Source organism: Falco punctatus (assembly GCF_963210335.1).
Source record: "Falco punctatus genome assembly, chromosome: 7".
In the NCBI taxonomy this organism is placed as follows: Eukaryota; Metazoa; Chordata; class Aves; order Falconiformes; family Falconidae; genus Falco; species Falco punctatus.
In genome coordinates, this window is record NC_137587.1 from 66889587 (window position 1) to 66913819 (window position 24233).

At 53.6% G+C, this 24233-nt stretch overlaps 3 protein-coding genes across 9 annotated transcripts; 2 read left to right on the forward strand and 1 right to left on the reverse strand.

Annotated features, from left to right (window-relative positions):
• On the forward strand, positions 1-15755 carry UBAP1L (ubiquitin associated protein 1 like). Of its 5 annotated transcripts, none has more exons than XM_080396900.1 (7): positions 1-132; positions 542-975; positions 3547-3701; positions 4373-5113; positions 6316-6525; positions 11081-11182; positions 12146-15755. In XM_080396900.1, exons 2-7 carry the CDS (start codon positions 960-962, stop codon positions 12278-12280), a joined length of 1359 nt encoding a protein of 452 aa, XP_080253026.1. In that variant the 5' UTR covers positions 1-132; positions 542-959; the 3' UTR covers positions 12281-15755. The 5 variants fall into 5 exon arrangements, 2 of the variants coding, with proteins under 2 accessions (XP_080253026.1, XP_080253027.1); XR_013929693.1 differs by lacking the exon at positions 1-132 and having other exon boundaries at positions 145-975; positions 12146-12457; positions 14113-15755; XR_013929694.1 differs by lacking the exon at positions 1-132 and having other exon boundaries at positions 145-975; positions 8403-11182; positions 12146-12191.
• RASL12 (RAS like family 12) lies at positions 12442-24187 on the forward strand. Of its 3 annotated transcripts, XM_080396905.1 has the most exons (7): positions 12442-12457; positions 18646-18754; positions 20163-20279; positions 20386-20442; positions 21563-21636; positions 21730-21920; positions 22750-24187. In XM_080396905.1, the coding sequence occupies exons 3-7, from the start codon at positions 20171-20173 to the stop codon at positions 23132-23134; spliced, it is 816 nt and encodes a 271-aa protein (XP_080253031.1). In that variant the 5' UTR covers positions 12442-12457; positions 18646-18754; positions 20163-20170; the 3' UTR covers positions 23135-24187. The 3 variants fall into 3 exon arrangements, with proteins under 3 accessions (XP_080253031.1, XP_080253029.1, XP_080253030.1); XM_080396903.1 differs by lacking the exons at positions 12442-12457; positions 18646-18754 and adding an exon at positions 18833-19855; XM_080396904.1 differs by lacking the exons at positions 12442-12457; positions 18646-18754 and adding an exon at positions 19115-19251.
• KBTBD13 (kelch repeat and BTB domain containing 13) lies at positions 15804-17603 on the reverse strand. The gene has a single exon (XM_080396899.1). The coding sequence runs from the start codon at positions 17599-17601 to the stop codon at positions 16219-16221; it is 1383 nt and encodes a 460-aa protein (XP_080253025.1). The 5' UTR covers positions 17602-17603; the 3' UTR covers positions 15804-16218.
• Positions 24188-24233: the final 46 nt, after the last annotated feature.

Sequence of the window (24233 nt, forward strand, 5' to 3'; positions counted from 1 at the left end):
GTTTTTTTGTTGTTTGAAGCATTTTTACTTCAAGGGAGAGATTTGTTTCAGTACTTGGCACCAAATACAACTCTAGTGTGGAGAGAATTGCTGGGAAAAGGTTTACGTCAAGGAACTTCTCCCTCCTACAAGGTGACAGAGGCATCTGATTTCAAAACCTTCCATGTTCTGGACAGTTTGCTTGAAACAGTGATGGGCCATATGGGTTTGGGGCTTGGGTGGTCTATGCAGATTGTCATGGTGTATTTCCAGAGCTGCAGTCGTTATTCTTGCTTAGCCCTATCGTGCAGGAATGGATTTAATCTCGCCGATTCCTTACCTCTTCACATCACAACATTGTGTAATTCGTGGAGGAGGCAATGTGTATAATTGCCTAAATTAAACACTTGGGCCTTGTGTAACATTAATAGTTTCTTGGCTGAAGCTTTGCATTTGTTTCTGTTAGCAAGAGTGCATGAACTAGTAATTTTTGATAGAGTTAGAATTAATCTGGGTGCAGAAGTTTGCAGTTTTTGCTCACTTGTGTATTGCTTACCTATAGCACCCTACAGATTGCTGTGAAGTCCTCTGGAGGAAAGGGTTCTGATTTTCATGTCCGTATGTCTTCCCACCACTGCTGTCACCTCTACATCTCGTTACTCCAAGACCTACGGCTAGGTCAGATCCTGGGGAGTTACACCTGAAGAAAAAGCAGAAGTTCAGTTAGGATAGAAACAATTGCAGAAACAATGCTTTCGGTTCAGGAAGCTTAGTGACCGAAGGATGCTCTGCTTAAACAGTTAGGCTCCTTATCCCATCAGCACATCTGACAGGACAGGCTAGCCGCTTAGGCTATGATAATCTTAAAACTGTCAAAGCCAGATGCTTGTCTGACGCTGCAAGAATTTGAAGAATGGAGCAGTAGATGAGCAGGCAGCGTAGAAGCAACTCTGTTCTCCCAGCCCTGCAAGAAGAGCTCCATGATTTCGTCTGACGGTAAGGATAACTTCATATTTTTAATAAAAATAGGACTTGAAAATGCCAGGGGATAATGCACGTTCAGGTGTATTTCAACCCCTCAAGCTTTCTGTGGTTTGTTCTACATATTTGCTCTTGTCCTGACATCTGCATTAAAATTTTTTATGTTTTTAGTGAGGAAGATGTTGAAGCCACAGGTGGAAGAGGAATGTTTAAAATCTTAACTCGTAAAATACATGGAGATAGGGTATTCTTAAAAAAAAAAAAAAGGTGTATTCAGATTTAAGATTCAAATTTGGTTTAGTATTTCCTATTATTTTTAAGTTTTAAAAACTTATTCTAGCCCAGAAGAAGAGAGGTGTTGGCTGTGAGTTTCTGAGACTTGTTTGCATCCTGTTCCTTCCCTGGTCCCAGTGCAGTTCAGGTTTTTCATGCTTTCAAGGCACATTTGCTTCCTGATACTAATTTGTTCTTTTGCCAGCCTATATCTTTGATGTGAAAGCAGCAGGGCTGGCGTGAAGCACATGAGGTTAGAACTCCTGATGGAGTTGCTTTCTGGAGTAAGCTGGTGTTTACAGCTGACCCTCTTTTATTCTTTAGTAGCATTTTCGTTATCATCGCTTCTCACCCCAATGTGCTGCTTTTTTTCGAAATAGTGGTTTTAGGAATTAACACTTGTGGGAGCCTTTCTTAGAGCACGGTATTTAATGCAGTGAAATACAGTGAGATATACTACGGTAATCTCTCCGTATTTTCTTCATCGTGGCTTTGGACACATTCACTACCCATCTCTATCCCTTGAAGTAGCATTTAAACCCCAGTAAAGCTGTTCTAGGTGACGGATGGTGAGATACTCTTTCCCTTTGCACCTTTGTACCACATGGCTTTTGGGAAGAGCTGCTTTACAGCATAAGCTGCAAAGAGGGTCTGTCCCTCTTGCAGGCAGGTGTTGCAGGGCCATGTGGAGCAGTTGGAGAAAGTGGGGGAGGGTAGCTTCGATTACAGATGTTTTCACGCGTTGTCTTTGTCAGTGCTGACGTGGATTGTAACATACGCTAAGCCCTCTTAGGCTGGGGAGCAGATGGCCTGGCGCCGTGCAGGCTCTGGACACGTTGTTTGAGTTGCGTGCTAGCAGCAATGCATGTGTGGGAGCTGCAAAGCTGGTTAGGGGCTCTGCCTGCACCACAGCCCTGGCTATTAAAGGCTCCTGGCGTAAACAGGCGAGTGACAACTCTTTTGTAGTTCTGATAAGACCAACTGAGCTGTGCCAAGCTATTGTGTGTGTTGCTCTTTCTTTGTGGTCTGGAAGCTAACATAAACTACCTTGAATGCTGTTTCCCATTATAGATCCTCATTTTTGCATTAAACAGGCAGCTTTTTCTGCCTTGTGTACATTCATCTGCTTGTTTTCTTTTTGTGGAGCATTTATCTTCATTGACGTAGAAATAATTTCTTTTTAAAGAAAAAAATAAATTGGTAAAAACATTTAAGCATGTCACACAGAGTATTTTATTTACTGTTTGTCTCGAGGGTGACTGTTGAGGATTTTGGGAGGAACAGGCACAGGCTGCTGGTACCAGAACTCAGTAGAAGACTGACCATGAGCTCTTCCCAGCTGACAGTATATAAAGGAAATTATTTCACATGCTGTCAACGCTGGGAAGCTGGGGACTCGAGGCTTCATGCAGCAAGTTGAGACATTTATACAGAGCTGATGGCTACGCAGTAAGCGTAGTAATTGTAATGTTTATATAATGTTACATTTAATAATACTACAATTTAATATTACTATTAATATAATACTAATAAAAAGGCATAGTAAGTTGCAGTAATATTTTCCATGCCACCATTCCCAGTTCGTCAGAAGTTTTTCCCTCTTCTGCTATTCCTAACCTAAAAACATTACCGTGCTTAAAACGAATAACTCTTAAAAGCCAGCCTGGCCTTAAAATGGCTCGTTTGACATCCCTCTGACACTGAAGCTTTCCTGATGCACCAGCCTCCTTGTCTGGTGCTCGGTAAGCTGCTGCGGCGCTGGAGGGGATGCCCTCACCCCAGCTTCCCTGGGCTGCTCCGTGTGACAGCTTAGCAGCACGTGGCTGTGTGATGAGCTCCGCAAGCACGAGTGCTCTCGGGTCACAGAGGGAGAGGAGGCCTGGGGGGTGTCCCCCTTGGCCATGGTTTCTGCCTCTGTAACAGGAAAAAGTGCTCGGTCTGTCCCCAGCTTAGGAAAGGGAGTTTGCGATGGGCAGTGAGGAGGAATGGAAAACAGCGGGGCACGCATGGAGGTGGAAATGGAGGAGAAAAGCACTCGGGATCTGTCCCAATAAAGCTGTAAGCTTGGTCAGGTCCTTCTGGCTCATGCTCAAAATAGCAAAAGTTAGTTCAGACAAATCTTCCCGGTACCAGTAATTAAGATTTTGCAAGACTGGACATTACACACAGTGGTTTTTACTCGGCTGGCCGCATCTCTAAGGGTTGCTTTCCTTTTACCGGCATCACTTGAAACAGCTCATCTTTCTCTTCTTCCACCCAGTTTACATAGTGCTAGTCCTGCCTTTTACAGTTTTGTTTCATCCCTTCCTCTAGCAGCAAGAATTCAGGCAGCAGCAATGAGCTACCTGGATGAAGTTCCCTTCCGGACAGCCGTAAGCCTCAGTGGAGACTCAGCGGCAGAAAACACTTTAATCACTGCCCCGGCTATCGAGCTCCCCGACTGCACCGACATCCTCATGAGCACCATGGTGAGTCGCCTCTGCTTGCATCCACGCCGGGATTCACTTCTGGGTGGTGCCCAAAGGGATGTCGGTGGTGGTTTCCTTTTCTTGTGAAAAAGGGATGGGAAACCTCTCCTAATTGATCTCCTTTTAATTGGCTGGTTTGCAGCAGGAGTGGGAGGAGGTGAGGATGATTTGTGGTGGGTGGGAGGAAGGGGTTGGTTTGGTGGTGGTGTTTTTTTTTTTAAATCCCATCCAAGCAGGAGGGTTGGGTCTTTCTGGGATAGGAGGACAAACTTCAGATTCCGCTCTGGGATGCGGTGCCGATGCAGCTGCCTGAAATCAGGATGCCCGCATCTCCTGTCTGCACCCTCTTCCCTTCCACAGCAGCCAAAGTGACACAAAACCACCTCTGAGCATTAAACACCTGTCAAAAGAATTGCAGATGCAGCTCAAAATAGGAATAAATTCATAGATTTTTCTTTCAAGTATAAATCTGGGGATTCCTTATAGGGATGAGGCTGGCACTGCCCAATCCTACAGCCTCAGTGCCCGCAGCCAGCCCTGTGCTCAGGGAAATAGGGGCCAGAATGGGAGGGATGCAGCCCTTAAGGTGCCCTCGTGAAGCACGTGGTTTGCTCCGTGCTGCACCGTCTGGGTTCAGATGCCCTCACCACCTGCTTTTCACTCTTCCGCAGCATGACTTCTCACTGGAAAGAAAAGTGCTTTACTGGGTAGAGGTGGCTTCTCAGCAGCAAACCTCCCGGCATCAGGTCACCTCCGAAGTCATCCCCACAGCTCCGCCGTGCTGGCTGCTGCTGGTGGATCCTGCCGACAGCTACGGGGGGCGAGCACGGGACGGGGCGGTGCGGCGCAGCATCAGCCTGAGCTCTGCCCACAGCAGCTACGGGCACACCGCGGGCAGAGGTGCCTTGCCCGAGAGCGAGAGCTGGCACTCAGAGGAGGACGAGTACTCTGAGGATGATGAGTACTCCTCAACCTCCTGGGAAGAGAACGACAAGGATGAAAAGCTTCCCAGGAGGCGAAGCACTGAGAGAGGTGTGGCTCTGCGTCCTGGTTTTTACCAGCCCCGACCAAAGACATCGCCCAGCTTGCTGGAGCCCTCGCTGGAGAATGGTGGCCACAAGCCAGCCAGCCCGGACCCGAGCAAGCAGAGAAGATCCATGGTGATATTTAACAACATGAAGAACGAGCTGGAAGCTGCCAGGAGGAAGCTGGCTGCTTTGGTGCATCCTTTGAACAGAACCACCACGGAGAGCAGGGGGGTCCCGGTGTCCCGGCCGCTGCCCCGGCGCCCCCGCACCAGCCGCAGCGTCAAGTATGGGCCAGCCCCAGATGTGTCCCGGCTGGGGACCTTGGTGCCAGCTCCTCCAGCTGCCCCAATCCCCCCAATCAAACGGCATAAGCCCACGGTGCCGGTGAGGCGTTTTTCCTTCTGGTGGCCCTTTGCTTGTTGCTGAGACAGGAGGGAGGTGGAGGGCATTGAATTGGTCCCGTTTGCTGTGGTCCAAAATGGAACCGAAACGGGGCTTTGGGAACACTGAATCCATGAGGAATTGCTGATGAGTGAAGTGAAGGAAGGTGGGGTTTTTTTTGCTAGAGTTTAAAGGCAAGCTTTCTGGGAGCACGTTTACTTGTTCTGTCCTAGCCAAAACATCCATATTTTTCCCAACAAGCAAGGTGTCTTGATTTTCAATTGAAACACTAAAAAAAAAAGAAATTATTTTTTCCCCTCTTCCTTCTCCGTTCTCCATTTTTGCCCCTCTAACAAATATAAACAGGGTTAATAGGGAAATGCCCCACTTACAGCCATCATGTCTTCTTTAGGAAACTTTGGACTTCGTAGTCCTACTAGAAATACAGATCATTTAGTGACAGAGACAGTGATGTGAAATGATGGAGTAAATACTGCTTTGTCAATTTAAATCTGAATTACGCCATGTTTTTTAAGAAATCACGTCTTACCCACCTACTTGAGAGATTTAGGAGATGAATTACTCAAAACCTGCAACTGAAACCATTGGACACATGGAAGGCCAGGTTATTTATATGTAGTTGCATTAGACGTAGGGTAATTAAGGAAAGATCAGATGCCCTTGTGTATTTGTACATTGCCTACCCTTCTCGGCTGCTGTTCCACATGCATCATGCTGAATGCTAAAGCTTCAACCCCAGGCAAGAGCGTGCATGTGCAAGGTCATTTCTGGAGATGGCTTTGTAACAGAAGCCTAAATATATCTGGCATAAATGAGGCATCAGGGGAGCATCCTCCTGCCTGGGCTGCTGCATCGCCTGCCTCTTGCTTGGCCGCTCAAGGACAAGCATGGCATTTATTGCTGGAGAGATGACCAGGATTCCCGGGGAAAGGAGGCTGGGTTTGCTTACTTTGCTTCATGAACCCTCCCTACTGCTGTTTGATCTGTGTCCATAGCTGAGCCTGGATTTGATTAAGTCCAGTCTCCCCTGATGCCCAGGGGAGTTTGTTCTATGTATGGGAATTTTCTGCTTCTGGAGAGAGCAAGGTAACTGCTGGCATTTGAAAGCTTTGCTTCAGTCTGCGTTGTTTGACATAATTTTATGAGCTGGACCAAGAAGACCATCTGCTGTTTTTCTCTTGCAGTCCCTCAGCCCCTACGCCTGCCTCCCCCCCGCCTCCGTGCCTGCGCAACCTCTCAGTTCCCACAGATCCCAGAGGGATTCGGCGGCTGACCTGCTCTTGGCTCTGAGCCAAGAGGAGCGGGACCTCATCGAGCCTGTTATAGCCTTGGGCTATCCCACCCACAAAGCCATCCTCACCCTCCAGAAGACTGGAAGGCAAAGCTTAAGTCAGGTTGGTGGAGCTGGTGCGGCATCGGGCGGAAAGCTTTTGGTAAAGTTAAACGTGATTTTTGTGGAGAAAGGCATGGCTGCCTTGCTTGGGGTGGACTTCTCATGGCTTTTTTCTTTTCTCTTGGGTTTCCCACTTTGGAATCAGACCTCAGCTGACAGGGTTTTCCATGAGATCACGCGTTTGTACTTCTGCTGTAATAAAATAGCACTGAGCCGCCCTCAGCTTTTCAGCAAGTAATAACGGCCGGGTAATGTTATCTGATCAATCTGTTGTTTGGAGTGTGGTGTCCTTTTGAAGTACAATTTTTGCCCCTGTATATGGAAACTTTTTGCACATAATTTTTTCCCAGCTGTTAGATTCATGTGATTATTGCCATGGCTCATCCTGTCAGAGCGGGACTGTATAAATACCTTGGAGATTTGTCTGGGCTCTCTCCAAAACACAAGTTTCCCTGCACTGGAGCAACCAGGGACTCCCTGCAAGCATTGCGGCTGGGTCCCAGAGCTCTTTTCCTGAGGAACCCTCTATAGTAACCTGGAATTTATTCAAAATAATGAATGTACAACCCCTTCCTACCCCTGGCGTCAGGGTACGTCGCAGCCTGCTGTGCTGCACCCCAGTTCCCAACGTCTCTGCTTGTCCAGACAAACTTTCCGTGGTCCAGGTGGGCTCAGAGCACCTGTGCGGTGAGGGATGCTGCTGGCTCCGACCCCCTGGCTTGGTGCTGGACCTGCCCATCCCAGTGGAGCGTTCAGTAGGGCTAAATTATCCCAGCAGCTCTTCCAGAGAGAGAAGGGGCTCTATCGCAGCTGAGCAAGAGGGATGTCCCCTGGGCTGTCATGCCAGGGAGCAGGAGCAGACCCTGGGCAGAGGTGTGAGCAGCATGGCACTGAGCAGCCACTGCTGGGGGCCGGTCCCCTTCCTGATCCCCCCCCGGGGAGCTGCCTGTGCTGCGTGGGCCAGCTCTTACCCGGCTGGTCGGTGCACGAAGCTGCTCTGCAGCTGAGTCATCCTGCAGCTTCTGGCTCCCTCCTGAGTCGCCCCCGGCTGGAGCAGCCCCCCCATCCCCTCGCTGGTGTTTCGGGCCGGGGTGGGAAGGGAAGCTTTGCATTCTTCGTAAGGGCTTCATCCGGGCGGGGGGAGATGAACAGAGCCCAGCCCACGTTCGTTGCACAAAGCCGTGCAAGGGTGCCTTGTAGCAGCTACTGGCTTCAGTATCGAGAAGCAGCACATCTTATTGAGGATGGGAGTGGTACAGCCTGCTCCCTTCTGCATAAACACCGGGACTCCCATTCCCCTGGAGAAGAGATTAATGCAGCAAAAGACAAGGTCTGCCTTATATCCTGCGCTTTCTTCACCAGCAGTTTCCATCTTTCCCACCTATGCCCAGTTCAGCCAAGATAAAACATAAAGCCTAGCCCTCTTTTGTATGTGCATCTCTTACAAGTACAAAACTACCAGATTAGGCTAAACCTTCCTGGAAAATACGTTTCAACTCAAGTTAAAGGCACAGGAGGAGGCCGTCCCCATGTGCCAAAAGATGAGCTGGTGGGGGAGAAGACTGGCCTGGGTGAACAGAGCTTTGGCTGGGACTGGGGGGTGGGGGGGAAAGGAAGAGTGTGCCACCTTTGGAAGAAGAGGCAGGCAGCTCTGGAGGGCTGTAAGGATGTTAGGAGGTTAGGCAGGGCGAAGATCAGAGGGATGAAAGCCCAGCTGGAACTCAGGCTGGCCACTGCCGTAAAAGATAATAAAAAATGTTCTTACAAATACAGTAGAAACAAAAGGAGGGCCAAGGATAATCCACATCCTTTATTGGATGCGGCGGGGAACATTGCCACGAAGGATGAGGAGAAGGCTTAATGCTGTCTTTGCCTCAGTCTTTAATAGCAAGACCAGCTTCCCTCTGGGCACTCGGCATCCTGAGCTGGAAGACAGGGACAAGGAGGAGCAGAATGAAGCCCCCACCGCCTAGGAGGGGACGGCTGACCTGCTGCGCCACTTAGACGTGCACAAGTCTATGGGGCCAGACGGGATCCACCCGAGGGTGCGGAGGGAGCTGGTGGAGGAGCTTGCCAAGCCACTCTCCATCGTTTATCAGCAGTCCCGGCTAACTGGGGAGGTCCCAGAAGACAAGGTGAGCCAACGTGATGCCCATCTACAAGAAGGGCTGGAAGGAGGATCCAGGGACCTACAGGCCTGTCAGCCCGACCTCAGTGCCAGGGAAAGTTACAGAGCAGATCCCCGAGCACCATCACACATCTCGTGCAGGACAGCTGGGGGATCAGGCCCAGCCAGCATGGGTTTATGAAAGGCAGGTCCTGCTTGATGAACCTGATCTCCTTCTGTGAAAGATGACCTTCTTAGCGGATGAGGGAAGGGCTGTAGATGGTGTCTACTTGGACCTTAGTAAAGCCTTTGACACCGTCTCCCACAGCATTCTGCTGGAGAGACCAGCTGCTCATGGCTTGGATGGGTGTGCTCTGCGCTGGGTAAAAAGCTGGCTGCCTGAAAGGAGGTCGTAAAGTGGTGGGGTCGGTCTCTTGTCCCAGATAACAAGCAACAGGACAAGAAGAAATGGCCTCAAGTTGCCCCAGGGGAGGTTTAGTTTGGATGTTAGGAAAAACTTCTTCACTGAAAGGGCGGTCAAGCACTGGAACAGGCTGCATCAGTCATCCCCACCGATGGTGGCTCCTCAAGCCTCTCCAACGCTTGTAGAAGTTGTGTTCTCAGTGGTGGCATTTGCAGCAGTGAGTTGAGCAGGGCTGTCTGCTGCAGTGCTGGCTGGGGTCTCCCTGTCCCCCCGGAGAGCCTCTGTCCGTGGAGGCTAGCACCTGAGCCGTTGTGCCCAGCAGCTTTGCCCATCCTTGGCTTGAAGCCCGCTGCAGGACTGGGGAGATGTTTACTTGGTTCCTCCACAATGAAATCAGCGTTCAGGTCTTCGGTGGTGTTTGCTTGTGGGTTTTTCCACACTATCAGCTTATAGTTCATGGTGCAGCTGGGTCGGTGAAGTGGTTGGTGGTAAGGCTTTGCTCTTCTTAAGCAGCCAGTTGTTGGAACACCTGAAGCAGGGACTGCATGGGAATGGGCCTTTCCAGTGGGCATCAGGGTAAAACCCGCGTTGCTGCACATAGTATCAAATAGCAGGAAATGAGAGAAGAGATAAATGGGCAGGTCACTGATCTACCAGAGCCTGGAGGTCTCTTCCCACATGAGCAGTTTGTGACAAGGTTATTGGTTTGGCTGTGTCATGGATAAAGCCGAGCTCTCCCAGGGGTGCCTGTGCTGGAGGAACTTCATGTTTAAGTGTTATAAGGAGCCTCCTTGAGAGCTACAAGGGGAGAAGGAGCTTCAAGAGGGCAGTGGCACCTCCTCCTCCTCGCCAGTGGGGCCAGTGCTGGACCCAGGGGGTTAGGAGGTCATAGGACTGAAAAACCTGATTCTGTTTATATAGATATAGATATAAACGTATGTATTATTTTTTTAATGATAAAAATCATTGAGTTGGCAATGGCACCGATTTCATGCTGGGCTTGAGCAGGCTGCCAGGACTGTCTGTGAGCACAGCGAGCAGCTGTCCCGGCTGCGAGAGGGCAAGAAAACACAGCAGTGATGGGGGGTCAGTTAGTGAGGTAGTGAGGGGAAAAAAAACCAGGTTACAAATGCCAATGACAAGTTACTGTCTCGTTTTTGAGTTAATAAGCCAGTCCTTAAGGCTGACTTAAGGTCTTAAAATCCTTACTCTGCTCTTTAGCCGAACTAGATCAACTGACTGTTTGGGGGACTTTTGTAGCTTTTTCAAGTTTTACGGTCTTTTACTGAATCCTTCTCCTTGGCTACGGCGGTGCTGGGGAGGGTGGAGGTCTGAGTGCTGGTGGATCTGGGGAGATATGAATCAGCTGCTCCCTGGATGAAGATGGCACCGCTTCAGGGAGAGCCGTGGGATGTTCTTATTCCCCCTGCTATTGTATAGCTCATTTATTATTGTCTGTCCCATATGTTTTTGGACAGTGAATGATTCTTCTGGTATTTAAAAGATACAACTGGGAATAGTGCTGTCAGCGGTCCAAGAACAACGAGGAAAGCCAAAAATAACTGTTTACTTTCAGTAATGACAGCACACGGGTCTCCCCTGGGGTGGGTTTTGTGCTTGGACCCTGGGGCAAACCCACGGGTGCCTGAACCCCGGCACATCTAAGGGACGCCGGGTTGGCTGAGGGTAGGCATCTCACCAGGACAGGCTCTGCTGCACCCCACAGCCTGGAGGCCATTGCTCTGTATCTCGCGTGGTTCAGATGCTTGATTTGCCTCCTCATCCTCCCTCCTCCTTGTTTCCATTCCTACTTTGGGAGAGCGGGGGGGAACCAAGACGTTGTTTTCTCCCGGTGGGAGTCCTGCTGACAGACTGCCCTGGCTGAGCATCGAACGGGAACCAACGCAACAGTGGTGGCCCAGGTCTTCCCCATGAGTGTGTCCCTGGGAGGTGGCAAGGTGGGCTCCTGAACGCGCTCGCTGCCTGTGTCTGTGAGGCTGGATTAACCCTGGTTGTCATCTGCAGTTCCTGAGCTACCTGAGTGCCTGTGACCGGCTGCTGAAGCAGGGCTACGAGGAGGGGCAGGTGGAGGAGGCCATGGAAATGTTCCAGTACTCGGAGAAGAAGGTTAGAGCGGGGTGGCACAGCTCGGCCCGTTGTGCTGCATCCTCTGGGCTGGCTTTTCCAGCGGGCTGCACGCTCCCCTCTGCCTCCGCTGCCCCTCGCCCAGCCTCCTGGCACGTCAGACCCATTGCTGTGAGCCCGCACTCACAGCAGACCCTGGGGACAGCGTCACCAAAAGGACCCCCCGGGAGGGACACCTGCTCCCTCGCTCTTCTCTATCCATCCTCTCACTCTGCCGTGCAAATGCGATGCTCGCTCAGCCCCTGCGCGGGAAGCCCCCCCTCCCCGATGCTCACTACCTCCCTCCTGGCTCTCCCTTCACATTCACCCCCCAGGGAGAAAAGAGCCATGGTGGCACGCCAGGCGTTGGTCTCCATCACCAGTCTCCTCCTGGGGGTAATGAAGAGCCTGCGGGGGTAGAAATGCTTGAAATTTAGGCGGGTGGTGTTTGACGTGATGCTGCCGGCACGTAGGATTTCCAGCTCACCACACGCTGGGGCTGGGGCAGCGGGAGAGCGCCTGGGTCTCGGTGGCAGGCAGGGTGTTTTTTACTGAGGACACGGCTCTGGGAGATGTCGTGGTGCTGGGGCCCAGCCTGAGCAAGGGGGGAAGCAGGACAAATTAATTCCAGCTTGTCCTCGCTGCCTTTCCCTGGTCTCTTTCTAATGCAGACAAACGCTTGCATGGAATTTATATTAAACTTTATAAGGAATACGTGCAGCTAGAGGCTGACTTTATTCAGTATTTCTTATTTAAAAAGTTGATGTAAAGGCACACTTTTAAATGCTAGCAGCGGTATGTGTGCTCTCGGTCCGCTGTTGGAATGCCCTTCAGCGGTAATACAACCCGGCCAGGTCGTCTGGCTGCAACCTCATCACCCAGCGCTGTTCCTGCTGCAACTCTACACTAAATCCATCCTTAACACCCCATGGCAACATCACTCTCTTCTCTTCCTTCTTCCTCCAGGCAGCTGAATTCTTGCGTCTGTTAGCTCAGTTTAACGACATGGGTTTCCAGCAAAATGAAATCAAAGAAGTTCTTTTGCTTTGTGGGAATCAGAGGGAGAAGGCGCTGGAAGAGCTTGTGATGAAAGCGCAGTGACCAGCGTGCTGGACCCCCATCGCCGCTTCCCCTTGCCAGACCGGACCACCGAAGGACTCGGGCGGGTCAGCACACGCTCACCTTCTGCTCCACCCCCACCCCAAGCAGCACGGCTCACCGGGCACAAACCTTCACGGCATGGGCTTGGTGTCTCACCTCGGTTTATGGACATCCATCGTAAGCGTGTTTGTCACTGTACTGGGGCAAAGGCTTTATAGCAGGAGTGTTTCTCTCCCCTCCCCCTCCCCCCCGCCCCCACCTCCACCCTTGATCATGGTAGTTGTCTAGATTGGATGTCATAAAATCCAAACCACCTTTGGCTTAGATTTTGCAAAACCCAAACTGCAGTTTTCTCCCTCCACCTGGGGTGACGGGTATCGTGTTTTCAATTACAATCAAGTGTGGATTCCTAAAAGATTGTATAAATCAACAGAAGAGATTGTTTTCTTGAAAACTGAAGGCCTCTGCAGAAACGTTTGTTGGTCCTTGCTCAGGATGAGTCTCAGTTGACTTGGTTGAATATTGCAATTGAAATCCAGTCCAATCACATTAGCTTATCCTTTTAAACCAGAAACTTGGGAAAAATACACAATTTAGTGAGGGTGAGGAGAGAAAACAGGCTGCCCTCACTCTAGAAACACATGAAGTTTATTCAGTGCAATGAAAAATGGCTTATGCAAGGGTTTGTGCTCAGGGGGTTCAATGAAATCAGAACAGAGAGATGGGGGATGGCTCAGCCATCCTCGTGCTCTGCCCACGGGAGAACTCAGGGGATGCTTCCCTAAACTGCGGAGACAGTGGCTCCACGTGACATTAAGCACGAGTGTCAGGATCAGGAAAATCTGGGTACCTGGGGGAATTTTTGTATGTAACTGAAGAATGGAGAATGGGAGATTCAGATCACCTTACAGGACGTGTCTCCTGGCTTGGTAGTGGAGCAGTGGGCAGTGTTTTCACATGAAAGTGTATTTTTTTCCTGTGAATTAGATATAAATGTAATTTCCTTGAGTGACAATGGTTGGAGGGGTGGTTAGGAAACGTATTTGTGTCTTTTCGTGTGAAAATGCCAACTTGCGCAACCTAGCAGAGAAAATAGTTAATTAGTTGCATTAGTACCGTTTTTCCATTGTATCCTTCTAAACGATCTTCCAGCCCAACGTACTGCCATCGAGCTAAAACACCGTGTCCCTGCTCCCTGCATCTCTAGGTAGGTGCCAAACACCAGCGGGAGGGTACAGCCCACCACGGCTGCCTTCATCCTTGCCTGCGTGCAGCAAGGAAACTTGGCATCCAGGTTTTGGGGGACTTGACCCATCCATACCCGAGGATGTTTTACACCTGCTCGTCTTTAATGGCATTGAAAACGTGGCACCTTGTATGGCCAAGGGAGATAATTTGTGGGGAGCTCACAGGCTCTTCCTGGAACTTCCAGTCTTGTTTTTCCTCCAGCTTTCCCTTGGTTATACAAGCTTTTATTTTTGTTACGGCCCTTATAAGGCAAGTCCATTCTACAGACAGCTTTTCATTACGTACATCCTTGCCAAGATGATGTCACCTTAAAAAAGAAACTTGCAAAAGGTTAAACTGTGATTAGATAGGTCGCTTTGCCTCAAACTGTAATCTTTGGCGGGGTAAACACCGTGAAGATTGAAAGGGGAAGATAACGGTGCTGTGCTGGTGCCAGTAATGTGTAATGCTGAGGGCTAAATTCTGGTGGAGCGAGGCACGTTGGCAGCAGCGTGCCCACTCACCGTGCAAAGGCTGAGCAGCCTCTCACTCTCGTTAAGAGAGATGCTTGATCCTGGCTCATCGTTTTTTCTCCCTGTTTGCAGGGGTAAGAACTTTTATCTTTTTTCCTCTCTTTGCACCTAAAATTGTCTTGCGTTACTTTCTGGATTGATGGATGCAACAACTCACTCCTCTCTCGGGAGCATCCATGCCATACCCAACGGTGCCTGCCAAGACCTGCCCTCCCCCGCAGGTGCTGCACTTGAAATCTTAAAACCTTTCGCATTTTGTTGGCGAATATCTTTGTAAACCCCTGAACCGTCAGAAAACAGCAGGTGAAGGTGTGGGGAGAGGTTGCATTGCTTGGTGGTGTTGGGGCTGGAGGGAAGGGGAGAGCCTGCCGGGTTCAGCTGTCCCAGGTTAGCCACAGGAGCCCATCATAAATATTTTAGTAACAGAATTATTTTAACTTTATTTTAATGGTGGTTTAAGCTGTTTTTTCAGCTTAAAATGGCTTTAAAGCAGTGTGCTTCCATGTGCTGCTTTCAGTTAGGAGAAGACAACGTGAAATGTTAATTGGCTTCGTCTAGGAAGGGAACAAGGGTTTGACTTGATGGTCTTTCTGCTAATGGTCCGCCCGAGGGTAGTAACACCGCTCAGCTGACGCTGCAGCGTGGTGTAGAGCTGGGTGAGACCCACCAATGTCCCCTGCCTCCCCCATGCCACCACCACCTCCACCGGCTGCCGAGCCCACGCCAGCGGTGACAGCGGGTGGTGGTCTGGCCCAGTGGCAGAGGGCACGTGGGGACAAGGTGCATCAAGTGGTTCTCAATCTGGACGTGGAGGCGAGCTGGGGTTTTCTTGTTTGTTTTGGTTTGTTGGTTGTGTTGTGTGGGCTTTTTCTCAAATGCGGGAACTGTTTTGAAAATGCTGAGAACTTGGCAAGGGTCAGCAGTGGAGGTATTTGAGGCATCCCAGCTGGTATTCCCTTCCGCTCCATCTCAGCCAGGACGGCACGGGCAGCCCCACGCCTGCCCCACGGATGGGAACCCAGCTTAGCCATGGGCTGGGTTTGCTGCTGCCCTGGTCCCTGCAGATCTCCCAGCACCTGTGGTCGCAAAAGGGAGCTCTGTGTTCTCCAGCCACCCCCAGAGTTGGTGTTGAGGGCTAGCAGCCTTCAAACCCAGCCACTGGTATCTGGCGGGAACTCTCGCCTGGCTGTGGAGCTCTGCTGGCAGAAGACCTCTGCAAGCCTGGCACCGCCATGCCATGGTGATGCTCTTCCCTTCCCTTTTTGCACCCCCAGTATTTCCAAGTTTGCCACGTCCTCAGAAGACTCTGTCTTGGCTCAAATGAGCCGCCACTGATGGCCAGCACTTGCCACCCCGTTGGGGCTGTGCTGGGGCTTGGCAGACAAGCCTGGAGGAGGCGACAGCTGGCTGATGCTCTTGGGGGGTGACAGGTGGTTCCCAGGCCCCAGAAACCCCTCAGTGCATTAAGCACCTGATGCCCAGGAGATGCTTTCCTTCACCCCCACACCTCCCCTCCTCCTCCCAGGACCCCGCTGTGGCCGGGAGCTGTGGAGGTCTCCCCGGGGAGCGCGGGGCTGCGTGAGAACCGCGCTCCCACGTACGGCTCTGAAACGGAGCCACAGCTGAAAAAGCATTCAGTGGGTAGGAGCAAGCCTTGACGTGGATCCCCATTAGGAGGTATTTTCCTTCAGAAGCGGTGTGTGTGTGTGTGTGTGTGTGTGAAAAAACCCCAAACCCAAGAGTAATGAAAAACACAGGGAGGGTTTATAGCTTTCCTTTTAATTCCAGGATATAGTGAATGATTTCCCGTCGGAGCAGCGAGGAGGTGGGATGCTGCACATCTTCAGAGTGCAGTCAGAATAAATAAAATAAAACCTGTGTTTGCATCTCTCTGGTATCTGTCCTCTGCAGAAGCCATGAAGCCCTGCATGTGGTTGGCTTGTGAGCCCACGTCTCGTAGGATTCTGCACACAGCCTGCAGTGCAGGCACAGGCAGGCAGCAGCTGCCTCCAGCCCCTTTCCCTCTGGCAGCATCTAGTGCCGCCTCCAAGGTCCAACATCATGTATCCCTGGACCTGAGCACGGCTCTGTGGAGGAGGAGAGTTGCCCGGGGGAGCAGCAGGTGCAGAAATGAGGCCACATGCACGGAGAGCATCCTGATGTGGGATGGAGGGCCACCTACATCGCGATGTCGTGATTGCGTCTCGGCAGCCGCAGGAGGAAGGTCTGCAGGGAGCCGCTGCGTGGGAAACCTGCCCGCTCCTTCTTGAACCTCCAGGTCTCCTCTTCCACAGAGTAGAGGAGCGTCAGCATCTTGTTGACAGTGTAGACGGTGTCTCCTCTGATGACGGCAGTGAAAAGGGCTCCTTTGCTGTTCAGGAACTGCCCGGGCAGCGCGGTCCACTGCCGTGATGTCAGGTTGAAGCAATCAATGACACAACGCAAGAAGTCATCCGAGGGGCCATTGCGCATGATGTAGAGGTTGTCACGGTGGGCCACCATGCAGTGCCCGTAGCTCTGGTGCCGCTTGAGCTCAGTGACGGGAAGCCACGTGTCTTGCTGGGTCTCATACTCATAGATGACAGTGGTATCCAGCGGCTTCCACAAGCAAACGAATATCTGGCCCATGGCTTGGGCACAGGGTGCTGCCGCGCTCGGCTGTGGCAGGTCAGAGACGAATGTCCAGGTGCCGGAGGCCACGTCATACCGCTCCACGGACTTCAGCGAGATCTTCTCGTACTCCCCGCCAATGGCGTAGAGGTAGCCCTCGTGGCCCACCAGCCTGACATCGTAGCGCAGCTGGTGAGGGCTGGGGAACTCGCTCCAGGTGTTGGTGTCGGCATCGTAGCAGAAGCTGCTCTCCACCACCTGCTTGCTGGCCCCATAGACGCCACCCACAATGTAGATCTTATTATCCATGGTCGCCATGCCGGCTAGGAATGTGCTGGCACTCAGCGGAAGGCAGGAGAGCGTCCTCCATGTGTTGGTCTCCTCGTCCAGGTAGCAGATGGTCCTGGAGAGGTCCTCCAAGAACTCAAAGGTGGGTGTGTGGGCTCCTACTGCCACAAAGGTGCTGGGTAGGAGGGCTTCCACGTAGGCCAGCAGGTCGGTGGAGAGGCAGTCCAGGTACTCCTCCAGCTCAGCGTAGCTGTCCCTGATGTAGAGCGCAGCGCAGTGGAAGAGGTCCAGGAGGCCAAATATGGCGGCGGCTTGGTACAGCAGGATGCAGTTGTCGGAGTTGATGGAGTGGATCAAGTACTTGGCCAAGAGCTTCACCTGCAGGAAGGCAGCACACTCGACTGCCTGGAAGGTCTCCTCACTGCTGAGGATGGGCCTCTCACCCGCCAGCACCCGCAGCATGGCGAGGAACCCAGCCGCGCTCAGCTCCCCCAGCCCGATCTCCTCCTGCGTGCTCTCCCTCATGCCTGAGCGGAAGAGGGCACGGAAGTACTCGCTGCTCTCCACCAGCAAGGTCTTCTCCACCCAGAACGACTGCTCCTCCACCCGGATACGCACCCGCTCCGGGGGCCCTGCCGGGGAGCCTTCCTCCTCTGGGGTCATCCTCGCCCAGGGGCTCAGCGATGCTCCTCTGTGCCGTGCCCTGGCGCAGCCCCCTCCTGCCTCCTCCACGCTTCGATGCCGTTGCTGCGCTGCCCGGCGGCCGCCACGCCACTGCCTTGGAATATAAATACCTTCGGCTAAAGATAGCCGAGCTCGTGACAGGGGCCTTTCAAAGGCATCCGCCGCGCTCGGCTGCCCACGCGAAACACAGGCAGGGCTCTGGCGTCACCACCCGGCACAGGTCATGGTGGAGGTGCCTGGATCTATCACGACTCACGCCATGGAGGATGCCCAGCCACCCTAGGGGGAGACGGGTTTTGCTCTCCCTGCTCTCAGACATCCTTCTTGCCATGCCCTAAAGGGACAGTCCCCATCCCAGGAAGGGCAACACGTTTGCAAGGCTGGGAAGAGCATGTTGACACTTTTTTCTGCCCGCCCCCCCCCCCCAAAGTGAGTTTTACGGCCACAGGGAGGTAACTGACGTCAGCAAATCTCGGTGCCATCCGGTACAGCCGTGGGAAAGGGGCTTTGCTGGCCCCTGACCACAGGCAAGGAGAGATCTTTTTGGGGCTGTTCCTTTGCGACCCTCCCCAGGGAACCATCGAGCAACCCAGGCAACATCCGTCCTGGGCACAAGGAGCCATAAACCAGCCTGTCCTTCATCTGGGGATCTCGTGGTGAGGAAAGCGAAGTGCAGCGACCCCTTCTCACCAAAGAAGTCCCCTCTGGTCACAGAGCTCGCCCCACACCCCGTAACGCCTGGCTTTAGGCAGAGACGAGTCCCCTGTGACTCATGTAGAGGTTGATGGTGAAGTGTTACTTGGGGCACATCACTTGTTGGTGTGCTATTCACGGCTTTTTCTGGCAAGAAATCCCATTTTGCCTCTGCCGCAGGGATGCCAAGGAGGGCCAGCAACAGGGACTTACCCGGGGGCTGCTCCCTGAGTCTCCCTGTTGCCACCTGCAGCTGGTGTTTAGTTTTGATGCAGAATTTCACCCGAGGAGCCCACCCTGTTGAAGTTATATTTTTTCCTCCCTCCGTAGCTTCTCATCCCAGCAGCTGGGGGTTCCCAGGGCACTGGATGACAGCAGAGCCATTGCTCCGGGATCGTGGCTCCAGTGGGTTCCCCACAAAATCCATTTAGGGGAGAAGGTGAGAGCTTTGCGCTTGTGTCACTGTATTGATCTTTGCGGGTACCTCACTTAAAATACCCCATTTAGCTCCGATTGCTTTTAAGCATCCTTGACCTGTGTCCAAAGGGGGTCTGGGGGCCGGGGATCCTGTCAGAGGGGCTCTGCTTCCCACGGGGGAGTGATCCCCATCCTTCCCACCCCTGGGGCTTGCAGGGACTTACACACTCCCAGACTATTTTGGGAGGGTTTAAAAATATCCTGCCTGCATTAACGGGCAATAATCCCAATGGCGCAGCAGCCCTGCCTGGCCACGGAGCAGCCTTCACCCCCCAGCCCCGGCTATGGGCCCCCATAGAAACTCCTCAGGGCCAGCCCAGGGGCCGTATCCTGCCGTCCTGGGTGCTGAGCCCCATCCCAAATGGCTGTGATTGCTATGACAACGCTGACTTCAGCCTCCGCCACCTACTCGAGCTGGGAGCCCGCTGGGTGCCAGCTGATGGCTTGGTGCGGGCAGCGGTGAGTACTCCCCGGGCTCCCCTTTCCCCTCGGGATTGTGCCTTTGGGGAGGAAAAAGGTTGTGGGTTTTTTTCACCCTGCAGAGCCTCTGCCAGCAGCAGAAGGTGTCTGTGCTTAAACGCGCCCGAGGGAGCCGGGCAAGCAGCGGGCAGGGTGGCTGTGCAGGCAGCATCGCTCCTGGGCACCGCTCCTGCCTGCGGGAGGTGGAACGAGTGCGGCGGCCTCAGCCCGGGCAGCAGGAGCAGGCTTTTGCTTGCTGGGGACGTGGCAAGGGGCCAGGGACGCGGTGAGGTGGCCACAAAAGCGGAGGCGCGGTGGGTTTTGGGGCTGGGGGTCCGTGCCCCAAGCCCCAGGAGCTCGGGGGGCTGGCGTGGGCCGTGGCGGGGGGACCACCCTCGGGGTGGCGGGGGCAGCGTGGCCAGCCCTGCGCGGCAGCTTTCCTTACAAGGAGTTTGGCTGGGGCCGGGCAGCCCTTGCCGCTCGCCTCCGCCTGCCTCATTCATCGGCCGCCCCAGCAGCGCAGGGGCTGCTGCTCCCCCGGCCCCGGCCGCGGCCCCTGCGCACCCCGGCGAGCGCTGCAGCTTCTCCGTCAGCGGGTGCCGAGGTGGGAGGCTGCATTTCTCATCTCTCTGGGCTGCCAAGGGTGGGCAGGGGCTGGGGTGCGTGTGCGTGTGTGTGTGTGTGTGTCCCTGCCTTTGCTTGAGCGGGGTGCTGGCTGCCAGCGTGGGATGGTGATGCTGGCTGCCCTGGCTCCAGGACGCACGTGGAGGAGAACGGATCCCCCCCCCCTCCCCAGTGGTGCTGAGTCTCCCCTTCCCCTGGGCTGGGGCAGCCCACGAGCCAGGCGGTGAGGAGGTCCCCATCCGGCATGGCAGTGGGTGCCCCACGTCCCCCCCGGCTCTCTCCCGCAGGTCGGAGGATGTCGTCGATGTTTGGCAAACCCCGAGCCGGTGGTGAGCGGCTGCCCCAGAGCCCCCTCGCCGAGTGTAATGTGGCCATCCTGGGGTGCCGAGGGGCTGGCAAGTCAGGTGAGACGGGTGCCCTGCCGCCATGGGGATGGCCGGGCACTGGGGGGTGCTGGGTGCCGGTGCTGGGGGGGACACCCGCCTCACCCGCTTCTTTCACCTCCTGCAGCTCTGACCGTGAAGTTTCTAACCAAGAGGTTCATAAGCGAATATGACCCGAACTTAGGTAAGTCGCCTTCTCCAAAACTGGTGTTCGCCCCCAGCTGTCCCCCACAAGCTCCCATGGAGCACCCCTGCTCCCACATTTCCCACGAATACGGCATTTAAGGGGGAAAAAAAACCAACCCAAAATTACATGAAAAACAAGGGAAGGGCTGGATTCAACCCAAACCCGCCTGTAAAAACAGAGGTGAAAACAGCGCTCTCTCTGTGGGCATGTCCCACGGGGCGGCATCGGCTCCTCACATCACCACAAAGAAACTAAAAGTTGAATTATTGGGGGTCCTTGGGCAGCATCTCATGCCTCCTACTCACTCCTGGGGGCATCAGGCAGGGGAAGGGCTGGGGGAGCGAGCGGGGGCCGCAGAGCAGGCAGCACTGGGGGCTGTGCTTTGCAGCAAGCAGTTCTGGGCATTTATTTTTTCCACTCGTTTAAGTAATTAATAACTATTTTCCTAGGCCTGACTCCAGTGTGCAGGGAAGAGCCATGAATGATTTATCAGGGACATTAGGGAGATATGGACCTTGTCCAGGAACTGACTCCAGCCTCTAATAACTCACTGACTCTTAAGAAAGAAGGATAAATCCTTTCCTCCTCAGATCTTTTTTGGGAATGTGGTTTTATCTTCCCACGTCAAAACCTTTCCGAAATGCATCTGTTAGGACCCGGGTGGGAGACGGCATCTTTCTCCCAGGGGAATGGCTCGGTGGCTCTCCCTGCCTGCCTCCTGCCAAAAGAAAGGGGTGCTGCTTTTGCCTGATTTATTGGGAAGCACCCCTGGTTCATCGCTTTATCTCGCTGGGCCGTGGCATTTAGATAAGGGCTGAGCCCTGGGCGCAGGGGTGGCCACGTCGGGCTCCTTCCCTCCCTCCTTGTCCCGCGGGAGCCCACACTTGCGGCATGCGAGGGGAATGACTGCTCCTAGCTGGGCTTACCCAGCAGCGGCACTGCCAGTCCCCCAAAATAACATCGTTGGAGGAAGGAGCGAGGTGGAGGCATTGGTGGAAGATGCTCCTCACCAGGGGCTGAGATTTTTCCATGGTGTCCCAAGCAACCAGGGCTTTGCTTGGCTTTGGCGTAGGTGGGACACCCCAGCCCTTCCTCACAACCACTCTTCTCCTTGCAGAGGACACCTACGCCTCAGAGGAGCTGGTGGACCAGCAGCCCGTGCTGCTGAAGGTGATGGACACTGCCGACCAGGTGAGGCACCGGGGCACAGCTGGTGCCAAACACCCGGTGTGACCCGGCTGGACCGCGGCTGGATCACAGCTCAGCTGCTCCTCTCGCCCCCAGGACGGCCCGGGGAACTGTGAGCGCTACCTGCGCTGGGCCAGCGCCTTCCTCGTCGTCTACAGCATCGACGATAGGAAGAGCTTTGAGGGCTGCCAGCACTACCTGGAGGTCCTCGCCCTGCACGCGAGGGGCTGCCAGCGCCGCTGCCCTGTGCTCCTGTTGGGCAACAAGCTGGACATGGAGCAGTACAGGTACCAGGCGTGCGGCAAGGCTGTCTTTTCCCGGTGGGGGAGAGCTCACAGACACCTCCCCCCGCATCCCTCTAGCTGGGATGCAAAACCTAAATCTAAATTTTTTTGTGGTTATTTCTGCCCCCATTGGTATTTGCCATGTCCTCCCACATCTCCAAGGTTCCTGCTCTCCTGCCTGGGGGATGATGTGTTTATTTTGAGTCCACTGGTATTTTCAGCGGGATGTTTTTCGGCTGTGTGGTAAGGCAGCGTCACCGTCCCCGGGCAGGGCTTGAGCCTGCTCCAGCTCCTTGCTCCCCTCTGGACGTGCCCGCTCCCTGGAGCCCTTTCTCGCTCCGTCACCGCTGCCAGGACTGGATGTCCTCGGTATGTTTTTCTGGCCTTTTGTGCCACTCTGGGGCCGTGCTGAGTGTTGCTCCCACAGGTCCTTGAGTCACATGTGTTGCTGAACCCCCCTGTGCTCCCAGCACAGAGGCTTCCCCCTCCCCACGGCCAGGACCTGCTGCCTCTTCTCCCCGCTTCCCAGTGTGCTGCCATCGCATGCAGCCCCCTGAATCCCTGGCACATGTCTCTAGCACGGAGGTTGCATGATCCCCCAGCAACCCGCGTAGTCTGTTGCTCCAGGTTTTTGGGAAAGGCAAAACTATTTTGGACCCACATCTTCCGCTTGTCGCAGGAGGAGGGATGAGCTGGTGCTGCCGTGGTGCTCCCTGGGAAGCAGGCGTGGGATGCAGGGCCTGTTGCCCGCCGCCTGCACCCCTTGCTCCCCTTTTCGGGTGGTTGCAAGCGCCCCAAGGGATGCTGCACCCATCCCCTCCGCTCTCGCCAGGCAGGTGCCCGCAGCCGAAGGGATGTCCCTGGCAAGCAGGTTTGGGTGCCTCTTCTACGAGGTGTCGGCATGCCAGGACTTCGTAGGTGTGCAGCATGTCTTCCACGAAGCCGTGCGAGAGGTGCGGCGCCAGGCAGAGTGGAGCTTGCCTGTCCAGCCACTATTCATCACTGAGGAGCGTCCCTGTCCGTCGGTGGCCACGCCAGTGGTCCTGCCCACCCGCCACAGCCTGGCCAGCTGCACCTTCAACACTCTCTCCACCGTCAACTACAAGGAGATTCCCTCGGTGGCCCAGGCCAAGCTGGTCACTGTCAAGTCCTCACGGGCTCAGAGCAAGAGGAAAGCTCCCACGCTCACCTTGCTGAAAGGCTTCAAGATATTTTAGGACACGTCCCTGCGGGCTGAGGAGGGGGTGGTGAGAGACCCCCATCCTCTTGGTTCTGTAAGGGCTGAGACCATCCATGACAGACTCACGGGCACTGCAGCAGCTGCTGGTGGACAGTGGCCCCGGTCTCTGTGCCAGGGCAAAGCCTGCGGTGGCAGTTTGGCAAGCAGGCTTGGTGCCGAGAGCCTGAAATTGGCTGTGGCACCACTCTGCCTGCCCCCACCCTGGTTCTCACCTGCCCTGGCCGAGCGCTGCCGTGGTGTTTGCAGCCTGTCCTGCCACTGGCATTGGGGGCGAGCCCAGATTTCTGGGCGGATTTGGGCAGTTCCTGGAGCAGCCAGAGCTGTGGGCACCACCGGGAGGATGAGGGTTGGGTGCCTGGTGCACAGCAATGGGAGCCCAGGAAGGGGGAACTAATCAAGCACGGAGGCACCCATCTCGTTTGTCTCCCAGTTCCCCTGACTGAGCAGTGAGTAAGAGGAATTCTTATCTTTCTTTAATCTGAACAAGAAAGGTGCAGACATTGTTTCAGCCAACTAAAGGCCTCAGGTGTCCTGAAACCAATTTCCATGCATCAAAGTAAGTCGTACCAAAATAGCTGGGTTTTTAATCGCCTTTTTACACTATAGTGTTCCTTTTCAAAGGCTTTGTTAGGAAAGAGGCTCCACTGACAAGGACACACTCTGAAAAGCCTTTGTTCAAAAGACTGTTGTATTTCCAAAAAGATCTTTAATTATTTCATGCCTTCTACGTGTGCCCAGGGAAGGGTGTGAAGTGAATCCCAAAGCAGAGCAGGCTCTACCTGTGCCCAAGCCAGCGCCAAGGGCTGTGCATGTGGTTTCATTTGCTCTATCAGGTTAAATGTTCTACTTCTCCCTGGAGTTGCAGTTACTCTGCAGAGTAAAATATCCACATGTATATTTGTACATATATATAAATATAAATATATATATATATATGACCTTACTGATAGAGAGATATTCAATGTGGGATTTCAATCAACCACTTTGGAAAGTATTTTAATAAAGATAATTTCTGCAAAGAACAAAAGTGCCTCCGCTTCAGTGTGGCTGTTTTCCTGATGGGACATGAGGGTGCA